The 14,753-nt window shown below is 33.8% G+C and overlaps 3 protein-coding genes across 3 annotated transcripts; all 3 read left to right on the forward strand.

Moving 5' to 3' along the window:
• Window positions 1-2,207: 2,207 nt before the first annotated feature.
• LOC145132234 (chlorophyll a-b binding protein 40, chloroplastic-like) lies at window positions 2,208-3,230 on the forward strand. The gene has a single exon (XM_079066941.1). It carries the CDS (start codon window positions 2,254-2,256, stop codon window positions 3,055-3,057), a length of 804 nt encoding a protein of 267 aa, XP_078923067.1. The 5' UTR covers window positions 2,208-2,253; the 3' UTR covers window positions 3,058-3,230.
• Window positions 3,231-7,547: 4,317 nt separating this feature from the next.
• LOC145132863 (chlorophyll a-b binding protein 40, chloroplastic-like) lies at window positions 7,548-8,558 on the forward strand. The gene has a single exon (XM_079067805.1). It carries the CDS (start codon window positions 7,594-7,596, stop codon window positions 8,383-8,385), a length of 792 nt encoding a protein of 263 aa, XP_078923931.1. The 5' UTR covers window positions 7,548-7,593; the 3' UTR covers window positions 8,386-8,558.
• Window positions 8,559-12,891: 4,333 nt separating this feature from the next.
• Window positions 12,892-13,905, forward strand: LOC145132494 (chlorophyll a-b binding protein 40, chloroplastic). Its single transcript, XM_079067291.1, has one exon. The coding sequence runs from the start codon at window positions 12,929-12,931 to the stop codon at window positions 13,730-13,732; it is 804 nt and encodes a 267-aa protein (XP_078923417.1). The 5' UTR covers window positions 12,892-12,928; the 3' UTR covers window positions 13,733-13,905.
• Window positions 13,906-14,753: the final 848 nt, after the last annotated feature.

Raw genomic sequence — 14,753 nt, forward strand, 5'->3', positions numbered from 1 at the left:
TAATAGTTTTTTTTTTTAATTTTTTTAATTTGATTTTATAATTAATTTAATTTCATTTTAATATTAATATTAATTTGATTTTAAAACTAATTTATTTTGATTTTACCATTAACTTAATATTTTCTTTTTCGTTATTGATTTTTAAAAAATTAATTTAACTTTATTTTATAATTAATTTAAAATTACTAATAGTACGTAGCTATTAATAACCTAATTAAGCTAAGTCGTAATGACCAACATTAAGTCACTACCAAAATTAAGCACTTTGAAACCGTATTAACAAGAAAATAAAAACATAATAAACATATAATACAATCATACATGTAAATACAAACACTTCAACTTATCAAACACTTTAACTTATCAATTAAGCACTTTACAATACAAAGAATATCATCTAAATACAAAAACCATAACTTATCAATTAAGAACTTTGTCACTTCATCTTAAATACACTCAAACTATTAAACCTAAATATCACATAATCATATATGTATACAATACATTCAATTCTAATTTTCATTTCATTTTAGACATACAATACCACTTTCATATTCCAATTTCATACAATTAAGCATACATTACATCCAAATCAAATTTCAATTTCAAACAATTAAGCAATACATCCAATTTCATACAATCATACCTTATAACAGCTAACGTTTTAGACATCTAATTTCAATTTCATACAAATGTATACATCTAAATACAAAATCAAACAAATCATGCCTAATTTCATTTTCATGCCAATACACCACAATACACCACAGTGAGCATAAACATAAATCAATTATACAGTAGGTTGCATAAACACACTTTCATGCCAAAAAATGAAAAAAGAAATCAAAAACTTACCTCAAAATTGGTGGTGAAGGTAGCCGAATCACCATAAATAAGTTTCTTCGGCGGTGGTGAAGGCTGTTGTTGGAGGATACTTCGACAATGGTGAAGGCTATGAATTAGGGACTCCAACAATCGGAAAAAAATCCCCCAACATTGGAGTTAAAACTCAAGCTATCACAAATTAAGAAGAAAACAAGGACCAAGAACCATACCTTTTAGTCGCCGATGAACGGGAGTGGCCGGAGGATGGTCTGGATCGCCGACATCCCGAGAAAGAAAACAGAAAAGCATCGACTGCAAAATGAACGCAGGTCCCTCTTTGTTATAACTAAACCCTATGCCGACGACACTTCGTCGGTATAGGCCAACAAAAACTACGTCGTTTCCTTTTTATGTCATTAAAAAAAAACAGTTTTACAGACGACATATTGTCTGGAAAGATATTTCACGCGGATCGACCCATCTTTTTGCAGACGGAATGTCGCCGACATAAGATTACGAAAACGACACTGTTTTTATTTTCCGCGACACCGAATAAAAATAAATCGAAATTATTTTTTTAATACCTTATACCGACGACATATCGTCTGTATAAGCTGATGAAAAAGACACCGTTTTTATTTTCTCCGACACCGAATATAAGTAAATCGAAATTAATTTTATAATACCCTATACCGAAATGTCGTTGGTATAGGTTTTCAAAATACCGCGAAAATTTTGCCCCTTCCCACCGAATCTACGACGACAACATGTCGTCTGCTTAGCTTTTCCGGTCAAAGAAATAGGGTCAAAGTTGGAAAAGACGACATGTCGTCTGGATAGCTGGACTTTTGCCGACGACATATGTGGTCGGGATAGGTGTCTTCTGTACACATTGTTATTCTTGTAGTGATAATGAACTTTTTGAGATCAAGCTAAAAACAAACATTAGGTATATATGACATTTTTGAATAAAAATATTGTAAAATAAAATATTTTGAGTTAAAATTTGAAAACAAGTTATTGTTGGAAAAATGCTAAAAGAAAATGACACTCTCGTATACGAAAGATGTGGAGTTGGATAGTAAAAGTAAGATTTACAAAAATAAATATGCTCCAAATATTAATAACTCTGGAAGGAAATTTGTGAACCAAATTTGTTGAAATCTGAACCACATTTCTTATTGGCTTAGTATGGCATGGCATGGGTGATGGGTGCATGAGGCTTGATTGATAGAAATAGATACCGCCAAAACTGAAATCTTGAAACTAAGCTTGACCAATAACAGAGATAATATGGATATTATACCCACGTCTCCATATCCATACATAACCTATATAACACTACACTAACTTCCCAATTCCTACACCAACTCTTCTTCTCATTTGCTCAACTACACAAATACAACTCAATCTTTTGTTCATAAATACATGGCTGCTTCAACAATGGCTCTCTCATCTCCTTCATTTGCCGGGCAGGCAATCAAGGTTGCTCCATCTACCTCAGAGTTTTCTGGTGATGGAAGGGTGACAATGAGAAAGACAGCAGCAAAGCCCAAGACCGCTTCATCAGGAAGCCCATGGTACGGACCTGACAGAGTGAAGTACTTGGGGCCATTCTCGGGTGAGGCTCCATCATATCTAACCGGAGAATTCCCTGGAGACTACGGGTGGGACACAGCCGGGCTCTCAGCAGATCCTGAGACTTTTGCCAAGAACCGTGAGCTTGAGGTCATCCATTGTAGGTGGGCCATGCTAGGAGCTTTGGGATGTGTTTTCCCGGAGCTTCTAGCCCGCAATGGCGTCAAGTTCAGTGAAGCTGTGTGGTTCAAGGCAGGATCCCAAATCTTTAGTGAGGGTGGGCTTGACTATCTGGGCAACCCCAACTTGGTCCACGCACAGAGCATATTGGCAATTTGGGCTACACAAGTGATCTTGATGGGTGCTGTTGAAGGTTATAGAGTTGCCGGTGGGCCTCTTGGGGAGATAGTTGACCCATTGTACCCTGGAGGAAGCTTTGACCCGCTGGGATTAGCTGAAGATCCGGAGGCTTTTGAAGAGTTGAAGGTGAAGGAGATTAAGAACGGAAGATTAGCTATGTTTTCAATGTTTGGGTTCTTTGTTCAAGCCATAGTCACCGGAAAAGGTCCATTAGAAAACCTTGCAGACCACATTGCCGATCCAGTTACCAACAACGCATGGGCTTATGCCACCAACTTCGTCCCTGGAAACTAAAACTGGCCGGGAAGAATATAATGTCCATGAAAGAAAAACAGCTTGCGACATTGTAAATTTCACCAGCATAAGGTCGAAAATGAGAGGTCTTGATTCATGGAGTTAAATCCACCATATCCATATTTTTGTAAATTGATTAATTAGCTGTGCAAATATGAATGAACATTTACAAAGCTTACCGGATATAAACGGTCATTTCCACATTCTAATCTTCAGTACCATATTTATAAATAGCTTATCACATCACTTTATTACCACTGAGAGTATGATAATGTAGTTCATTTTATGAAAGGGGCCCTTCTAATTTCTATAGGATGGAACAACGGATATGTGTACTTAAATAGGAAATCATGCCACTTGACCGAATCAATTAGTCAATCACCATTATCATTCAAACCACGCTGATATGCATAACTATGTAGGAATTCTACGAATTCATGCCTCATAACAAAAACAATCAAGCGTCATTTTCATTCAAACTGCTATGATGTGTATAACTTTTAATTTAAAACTTCTAAAATTGGATTTTATGCTTCTAGAGTATTGATCGGAATGTGTATTTTGGATTTTTCTAGATTTCCGTTCATTACTATTCCAATGGTTGACTTTGAAACATGGTTTGTCTATTATAATTGACACTAGAGAAAAACATGTCTTATCTATAATATAATGGTTCCATAGAGAATAAAAAGCGTACAAAATAGCAACGGAAGTCCATTGCAAAACTAGCTCGGAAACCCTTCAACCACACACACAAAAACCAATCCCTAGTCGCCAATCCGTCACGAGCAAAGCGTGTAGCGAATGTTTCGGTAACGTAGCCCATCTTTGGTTCTTGACTAATACTAATGTGACCTTCGAAATAGTATGTTTATATATAAGAATCGAATTATGCTAAAAACCAATATACAAGAATCAAGTGACATATTATTTATTTAAATAATGAAAATCTAAAACAAAATAAAGATATATGCATATACTGAATTCTTTGAATGAAAGTAAACTTCAATATTAACAATATTTAAGGATTAGGAAGGACTAGTTAAAACTCGATTTTACAGATCATGAATAGTTAAGTTCGAACAATACAATCAGGAAGGGCTTGTTAAACCATTACAATGCCTCAATATCCACATGTCATCTATGTATCTTAACCCCCGATCCCACCTACAAGATATTCATGACCTCAACTATGTAACCTATCTCCCACTCCCACATACAAGATATCCGGGACCTCAACTGGCGACATGTTATACATGATGAGTACCATGTTCGTATCTTGAATAGGACATGGACTCTTGTATGACGACTCCAATGGGTTAATATTGTACGCTACATGTGGCTCTTTCATCATAGTTTCAATGTAGGTATCTCTCTTTATAATGTCAACCTTGTAGCCAACAGTCGCTTCCAAAACCGAAGAATTGATTGTGATGAGATATTCAACGCCATTTTGATATGGGACATCATCCGTATAACCCTCAAAATATTATCTATTGATACCGGTCTATTTATCAGCTTATTTTAAACCATGCAAAAATTGACTTTTCTCACGGTCACCTTTAGGTTAGTATACATGCATCAACCACAGGGTTTCTATGATCCCAATTTCAGGGTCACGTCTTCCGTCCTCAAAAATCCTTATAAAACCTCAAGCATGCTCCTAGAAGGTGGTATCACCGATTTTCATAGTACGCCACTACCTAGGGTTCCAAAAGTATAATGTTGTAATTAACAAAACTATCATAATTGTGTTAGTAATAACATCATACTTTAGTTTATTTTCTTTTATAGCATCATACTTTTAATATTATATTATATAATATTATGGTTTAAAAAATATACCGTTTAATTTGATTTTATAGTTATTTTAATTTGATTTTATAATTAATTTAATTTGATTATAAAATTAACTTAATTTGATTTTTCAATTAATTTAATATTTTCTTTTTTTATTAGTTTTTTAAATTAATTTAATTTGATTTTATAATTAATTTTATTTTATTTTAATATTAATATTAATTTGATTTTATAATTAATTTAATTTTATTTTAAACTTAATTTGATTTTATAATTAATTTAATATTTTATTTTTTGTTATTAGTTTTTTTAAATTAATTTAATTTGATTTTGTTATAGTTTTAATGTTAATTTGATTTTATAATTTATTTTATTATATTTGAATAATTATATTAATTTGGTGTTATAATTAATTTAATTTTTTTTAAATTAACTTAATTGGATTTTATAATTAGTTTAATATTTTCTTTTTTGTTAATAGTTTTTTTTTTTATTTTTTTAATTTGATTTTATAATTAATTTAATTTCATTTTAATATTAATATTAATTTGATTTTAAAACTAATTTATTTTGATTTTACCATTAACTTAATATTTTCTTTTTCGTTATTGATTTTTTAAAAATTAATTTAACTTTATTTTATAATTAATTTAAAATTACTAATAGTACGTATCTATTAATAACCTAATTAAGCTAAGTCGTAATGACCAACATTAAGTCACTACCAAAATTAAGCACTTTGAAACCATATTAACAAGAAAATAAAAACATAATAAACATATAATACAATCATACATGTAAATACAAACACTTCAACTTATCAAACACTTTAACTTATCAATTAAGCACTTTACAATACAAAGAATAGCATCTAAATACAAAAACCATAACTTATCAATTAAGAACTTTGTCACTTCATCTTAAATACACTCAAACTATTAAACCTAAATATCACATAATCATATATGTATACAATACATTCAATTCTAATTTTCATTTCATTTTAGACATACAATACCACTTTCATATTCCAATTTCATACAATTAAGCATACATTACATCCAAATCAAATTTCAATTTCAAACAATTAAGCAATACATCCAATTTCATACAATCATACCTTATAACAGCTAACGTTTTAGACATCTAATTTCAATTTCATACAAATGTATACATCTAAATACAAAATCAAACAAATCATGCCTAATTTCATTTTCATGCCAATACACCACAATACACCACAGTGAGCATAAACATAAATCAATTATACAGTAGGTTGCATAAACACACTTTCATGCCAAAAAATGAAAAAAGAAATCAAAAACTTACCTCAAAAGTGGTGGTGAAGGTTGCCGAATCACCATAAATAAGTTTCTTCGGCGGTGGTGAAGGCTGTTGTCGGAGGATACTTCGACAATGGTGAAGGCTGTGAATTAGGGACTCCAACAATCGGAAAAAAATCCCCCAACATTGGAGTTAAAACTCAAGCTATCACAAATTAAGAAGAAAACAAGGACCAAGAACCATACCTTTTAGTCGCCGATGAACGGGAGTGGCCGGAGGATGGTCTGCATCGCCGACATCGCGAGAAAGAAAACAGAAAAGCATCGACTGCAAAATGAACGCAGGTCCCTCTTTGTTATAACTAAACCCTATGCCGACGACACTTCGTCGGTATAGGCCAACAAAAACTACGTCGTTTCCTTTTTATGTCATTAAAAAAAACAGTTTTACAGACGACATATTGTCTGGAAAGATATTTCACGCGGATCGACCCATCTTTTTGCAGACGGAATGTCGCCGGCATAAGATTACGAAAACGACACCGTTTTTATTTTCCGCGACACCGAATAAAAATAAATCGAAATTATTTTTTTAATACCTTATACCGACGACATATCGTCTGTATAAGCTGATGAAAAAGACACCGTTTTTATTTTCTACGACACCGAATATAAGTAAATCGAAATTAATTTTATAATACCGTATACCGACATGTCGTTGGTATAGGTTTTCAAAATACCGCGAAAATTTTGCCCCTTCCCACCGAATCTACGACGACAACATGTCGTCTGCTTAGCTTTTCCGGTCAAAGAAATAGGGTCAAAGTTGGAAAATACTGTGTTGCCGACGACATGTCGTCTGGATAGCTGGACTTTTGCCGACGACATATGTGGTCGGGATAGGTGTCGTCTGTACACATTGTTATTCTTGTAGTGATAATGAACTTTTTGAGATCAAGCTAAAAACAAACATTACGTATATATGACATTTTTGAATAAAAATATTGTAAAATAAAATATTTTGAGTTAAAATTTGAAAACAAGTTATTGTTGGAAAAATGCTAAAAGAAAATGACACTCGTATACGAAAGATGTGGAGTTGGATAGTAAAAGTAGGATTTACAAAAATAAATATGCTCCAAATATTAATAACTCAGGAAGGAAATTTGTGAACCAAATTTGTTGAAATCTGAACCACATTTCTTATTGGCTTAGTATGGCATGGCATGGGTGATGGGTGCATGAGGCTTGATTGATAGAAATAGATACCGCCAAAACTGAAATCTTGAAACTAAGCTTGACCAATAACAGAGATAATATGGATATTATACCCACGTCTCCATATCCATACATAACCTATATAACACTACACTAACTTCCCAATTCCTACACCAACTCTTCTTCTCATTTGCTCAACTACACAAATACAACTCAATCTTTTGTTCATAAATACATGGCTGCTTCAACAATGGCTCTCTCATCTCCTTCATTTGCCGGGCAGGCAATCAAGGTTGCTCCATCTACCTCAGAGTTTTCTGGTGATGGAAGGGTGACAATGAGAAAGACAGCAGCAAAGCCCAAGACCGCTTCATCAGGAAGCCCATGGTACGGACCTGACAGAGTGAAGTACTTGGGGCCATTCTCGGGTGAGGCTCCATCATATCTAACCGGAGAATTCCCTGGAGACTACGGGTGGGACACAGCCGGGCTCTCAGCAGATCCTGAGACTTTTGCCAAGAACCGTGAGCTTGAGGTCATCCATTGTAGGTGGGCCATGCTAGGAGCTTTGGGATGTGTTTTCCCGGAGCTTCTAGCCCGCAATGGCGTCAAGTTCGGTGAAGCTGTGTGGTTCAAGGCAGGATCCCAAATCTTTAGTGAGGGTGGGCTTGACTATCTGGGCAACCCCAACTTGGTCCACGCACAGAGCATATTGGCAATTTGGGCTACACAAGTGATCTTGATGGGTGCTGTTGAAGGTTATAGAGTTGCCGGTGGGCCTCTTGGGGAGATAGTTGACCCATTGTACCCTGGAGGAAGCTTTGACCCGCTGGGATTAGCTGAAGATCCGGAGTTGAAGGTGAAGGAGATTAAGAACGGAAGATTAGCTATGTTTTCAATGTTTGGGTTCTTTGTTCAAGCCATAGTCACCGGAAAAGGTCCATTAGAAAACCTTGCAGACCACATTGCCGATCCAGTTACCAACAACGCATGGGCTTATGCCACCAACTTCGTCCCTGGAAACTAAAACTGGCCGGGAAGAATATAATGTCCATGAAAGAAAAACAGCTTGCGACATTGTAAATTTCACCAGCATAAGGTCGAAAATGAGAGGTCTTGATTCATGGAGTTAAATCCACCATATCCATATTTTTGTAAATTGATTAATTAGCTGTGCAAATATGAATGAACATTTACAAAGCTTACCGGATATAAACGGTCATTTCCACATTCTAATCTTCAGTACCATATTTATAAATAGCTGATCACATCACTTTATTACCACTGAGAGTATGATAATGTAGTTCATTTTATGAAAGGGGCCCTTCTAATTTCTATAGGATGGAACAACGGATATGTGTACTTAAATAGGAAATCATGCCTCTTGACCGAATCAATTAGTCAATCACCATTATCATTCAAACCACGCTGATATGCATAACTATGTAGGAATTCTACGAATTCATGCCTCATAACAAAAACAATCAATCGTCATTTTCATTCAAACTGCTATGATATGTATAACTTTTAATTTAAAACTTCTAAAATTGGATTTTATGCTTCTAGAGTATTGATCGGAATGTGTATTTTGGATTTTTCGAGATTTCCGTTCATTCCTATTCCAATGGTTGATTTTGAAACATGGTTTGTCTATTATAATTGACACTAGAGAAAAACCTGTCTTATCTATAATATAATGGTTCCATAGAGAAAAAAAAGCGTACAAAATAGCAACGGAAGTCCATTGCAAAACTATCCAAAACTAGCTCGGAAACCCTTCAACCACACACACACAAACCAATCCCTAGTCGCCAATCCGTCACGAGCAAAGCGTGTAGCGAATGTTTCGGTAACGTAGCCCATCTTTGGTTCTTGACTAATACTAATGTGACCTTCGAAATAGTATGTTTATATATAAGAATCGAATTATGCTAAAAACCAATATACAAGAATCAAGTGACATATTATTTATTTAAATAATGAAAATCTAAAACAAAATAAAGATATATGCATATACTGAATTCTTTGAATGAAAGTAAACTTCAATATTAACAATATTTAAGGATTAGGAAGGACTAGTTAAAACTCGATTTTACAGATCATGAATAGTTAAGTTCGAACAATACAACCAGGAAGGGCTTGTTAAACCATTACAATGCCTCAATATCCACATGTCATCTATGTATCCTAACCCCCGATCCCACCTACAAGATATTCATAACCTCAACTATGTAACCTATCTCCCACTCCCACATACAAGATATCCGGGACCTCAACTGGCGACATGTTATACATGATGAGTACCATGTTCGTATCTTGAATAGGACATGGACTCTTGTATGACGACTCCAATGGGTTAATATTGTACGCTACATGTGGCTCTTTCATCATAGATTCAATGTAGGTATCTCTCTTTATAATGTCAACCTTGTAGCCAACAGTCGCTTCCAAAACCGAAGAATTGATTGTGATGAGATATTCAACGCCATTTTGATATGGGACATCATCCGTATAACCCTCAAAATATTATCTATTGATACCGGTCTATTTATCAGCTTATTTTAAACCATGCAAAAATTGACTTTTCTCACTGTCACCTTTAGGTTAGTATACATGCATCAACCACATGGTTTCTATGATCCCAATTTCAAGGTCACGTCTTCCGTCCTCAAAAATCCTTATAAAACCTCAAGCATGCTCCTAGAAGGTGGTATCACCGATTTTCATAGTACGCCACTACCTAGGGTTCCAAAAGTATAATGTTGTTATTAACAAAAGTATCATAATTGTCTTAATTATAACATCATACTTTAGTTTATTTTCTTTTATAGCATCATACTTATAATATTATATTACATAATATTATGGTTTAAAAAATATACCGTTTAATTTGATTTTATAGTTATTTTAATTTGATTTTATAATTAATTTAATTTGATTATAAAATTAACTTAATTTGATTTTTTAATTAATTTAATATTTTCTTTTTTTATTAGTTTTTTAAATTAATTTAATTTGATTTTATAATTAATTTTATTTTATTTTAATATTAATATTAATTTGATTTTATAATTTATTTTATTTTATTTGAAACTTAATTTGATTTTATAATTAATTTAATATTTTATTTTTTGTTATTAGTTTTTTTAAATTAATTTAATTTGATTTTGTTATAGTTTTAATGTTAATTTGATTTTATAATTTATTTTATTATATTTGAATAATTATAAATTTGGTGTTATAATTAATTTAATTTTTTTTAAATTAACTTAATTGGATTTTATAATTAATTTAATATTTTCTTTTTTGTTAATAGTTTTTTTTTTAATTTTTTTAATTTGATTTTATAATTAATTTAATTTGATTTTAATATTAATATTAATTTGATTTTAAAACTAATTTATTTTGATTTTACCATTAACTTAATATTTTCTTTTTCGTTATTGATTTTTTAAAAATTTATTTAACTTTATTTTATAATTAATTTAAAATTACTAATAGTACGTATCTATTAATAACCTAATTAAGCTAAGTCGTAATGACCAACATTAAGTCACTACCAAAATTAAGCACTTTGAAACCATATTAACAAGAAAATAAAAACATAATAAACATATAATACAATCATACATGTAAATACAAACACTTCAACTTATCAAACACTTTAACTTATCAATTAAGCACTTTACAATACAAAGAATAGCATCTAAATACAAAAACTATAACTTATCAATTAAGAACTTTGTCACTTCATCTTAAATACACTCAAACTATTAAACCTAAATATCACATAATCATATATGTATACAATACATTCAATTCTAATTTTCATTTCATTTTAGACATACAATACCACTTTCATATTCCAATTTCATACAATTAAACATACATTACATCCAATTCAAATTTCAATTTCAAACAATTAAGCAATACATCCAATTTCATACAATCATACCTTATAACAGCTAACGTTTTAGACATCTAATTTCAATTTCATACAAATGTATACATCTAAATACAAAATCAAACAAATCATGCCTAATTTCATTTTATGCCAATACACCACAATACACCACAATACACCACAGTGAACATAAACATAAATCAATTATACAGTAGGTTGCATAAACACACTTTCATGCCAAAAAATGAAAAAAGAAATCAAAAACTTACCTCAAAATTGGTGGTGAAGGTAGCCGAATCACCATAAATAAGTTTCTTCGGCGGTGGTGAAGGCTGTTGTCGGAGGATACTTCGACAATGGTGAAGGCTGTGAATTAGGGACTCCAACAATCGGAAAAAAATCCCCCAACATTGGAGTTAAAACTCAAGCTATCACAAATTAAGAAGAAAACAAGGACCAAGAACCATACCTTTTAGTCGCCGATGAACGGGAGTGGCCGGAGGATGGTCTGCATCGCCGACATCGCGAGAAAGAAAACAGAAAAGCATCGACTGCAAAATGAACGCAGGTCCCTCTTTGTTATAACTAAACCCTATGCCGACGACACTTCGTCGGTATAGGCCAACAAAAACTACGTCGTTTCCTTTTTACGTCATTAAAAAAAAACAGTTTTACAGACGACATATTGTCTGGAAAGATATTTCACGCGGATCGACCCATCTTTTTGCAGACGGAATGTCGCCGGCATAAGATTACGAAAACGACACCGTTTTTATTTTCCGCGACACGGAATAAAAATAAATCGAAATTATTTTTTTAATACCTTATACCGACGACATATCGTCTGTATAAGCTGATGAAAAAGACACCGTTTTTATTTTCTCCGACACCGAATATAAGTAAATCGAAATTAATTTTATAATACCCTATACCGAAATGTCGTTGGTATAGGTTTTCAAAATACCGCGAAAATTTTGCCCCTTCCCACCGAATCTACGACGACAACATGTCGTCTGCTTAGCTTTTCCGGTCAAAGAAATAGGGTCAAAGTTGGAAAAGACGACATGTCGTCTGGATAGCTGGACTTTTGCCGACGACATATGTGGTCGGGATAGGTGTCGTCTGTACACATTGTTATTCTTGTAGTGATAATGAACTTTTTGAGATCAAGCTAAAAACAAACATTACGTATATATGACATTTTTGAATAAAAATATTGTAAAATAAAATATTTGAGTTAAAATTTGAAAACAAGTTATTGTTGGAAAAATGCTAAAAGAAAATGACACTCTCGTATACGAAAGATGTGGAGTTGGATAGTAAAAGTAAGATTTACAAAAATAAATATGCTCCAAATATTAATAACTCTGGAAGGAAATTTGTGAACCAAATTTGTTGAAATCTGAACCACATTTCTTATTGGCTTAGTATGGCATGGCATGGGTGATGGGTGCATGAGGCTTGATTGATAGAAATAGATACCGCCAAAACTGGAATCTTGAAACTAAGCTTGACCAATAACAGAGATAATATGGATATTATACCCACGTCTCCATATCCATACATAACCTATATAACACTACACTAACTTCCCAATTCCTACACCAACTCTTCTTCTCATTTGCTCAACTACACAAATATAACTCAATCTTTTGTTCATAAATACATGGCTGCTTCAACAATGGCTCTCTCATCTCCTTCATTTGCCGGGCAGGCAATCAAGGTTGCTCCATCTACCTCAGAGTTTTCTGGTGATGGAAGGGTGACAATGAGAAAGACAGCAGCAAAGCCCAAGACCGCTTCATCAGGAAGCCCATGGTACGGACCTGACAGAGTGAAGTACTTGGGGCCATTCTCGGGTGAGGCTCCATCATATCTAACCGGAGAATTCCCTGGAGACTACGGGTGGGACACAGCCGGGCTCTCAGCAGATCCTGAGACTTTTGCCAAGAACCGTGAGCTTGAGGTCATCCATTGTAGGTGGGCCATGCTAGGAGCTTTGGGATGTGTTTTCCCGGAGCTTCTAGCCCGCAATGGCGTCAAGTTCGGTGAAGCTGTGTGGTTCAAGGCAGGATCCCAAATCTTTAGTGAGGGTGGGCTTGACTATCTGGGCAACCCCAACTTGGTCCACGCACAGAGCATATTGGCAATTTGGGCTACACAAGTGATCTTGATGGGTGCTGTTGAAGGTTATAGAGTTGCCGGTGGGCCTCTTGGGGAGATAGTTGACCCATTGTACCCTGGAGGAAGCTTTGACCCGCTGGGATTAGCTGAAGATCCGGAGGCTTTTGCAGAGTTGAAGGTGAAGGAGATTAAGAACGGAAGATTAGCTATGTTTTCAATGTTTGGGTTCTTTGTTCAAGCCATAGTCACCGGAAAAGGTCCATTAGAAAACCTTGCAGACCACATTGCCGATCCAGTTACCAACAACGCATGGGCTTATGCCACCAACTTCGTCCCTGGAAACTAAAACTGGCCGGGAAGAATATAATGTCCATGAAAGAAAAACAGCTTGCGACATTGTAAATTTCACCAGCATAAGGTCGAAAATGAGAGGTCTTGATTCATGGAGTTAAATCCACCATATCCATATTTTTGTAAATTGATTAATTAGCTGTGCAAATATGAATGAACATTTACAAAGCTTACCGGATATAAACGGTCATTTCCACATTCTAATCTTCAGTACCATATTTATAAATAGCTGATCACATCACTTTATTACCACTGAGAGTATGATAATGTAGTTCATTTTATGAAAGGGGCCCTTCTAATTTCTATAGGATGGAACAACGGATATGTGTACTTAAATAGGAAATCATGCCTCTTGACCGAATCAATTAGTCAATCACCATTATCATTCAAACCACGCTGATATGCATAACTATGTAGGAATTCTACGAATTCATGCCTCATAACAAAAACAATCAATCGTCATTTTCATTCAAACTGCTATGATATGTATAACTTTTAATTTAAAACTTCTAAAATTGGATTTTATGCTTCTAGAGTATTGATCGGAATGTGTATTTTGGATTTTTCGAGATTTCCGTTCATTCCTATTCCAATGGTTGATTTTGAAACATGGTTTGTCTATTATAATTGACACTAGAGAAAAACCTGTCTTATCTATAATATAATGGTTCCATAGAGAAAAAAAAGCGTACAAAATAGCAACGGAAGTCCATTGCAAAACTATCCAAAACTAGCTCGGAAACCCTTCAACCACACACACAAACCAATCCCTAGTCGCCAATCCGTCACGAGCAAAGCGTGTAGCGAATGTTTCGGTAACGTAGCCCATCTTTGGTAACGTAGCCCATCTTTGGTTCTTGACTAATACTAATGTGACCTTCGAAATAGTATGTTTATATATAAGAATCGAATTATGCTAAAAACCAATATACAAGAATCAAGTGACATATTATTTATTTAAATAATGAAAATCTAAAACAAAATAAAGATATATGCATATACTGAATTCTTTGAAT

This window comes from Lactuca virosa, chromosome 8 (genome assembly GCF_052849685.1).
Source record: "Lactuca virosa cultivar CGN04683 chromosome 8, Lactuca_virosa_CGN04683_v6, whole genome shotgun sequence".
Taxonomy (NCBI): domain Eukaryota; kingdom Viridiplantae; phylum Streptophyta; class Magnoliopsida; order Asterales; family Asteraceae; genus Lactuca; species Lactuca virosa.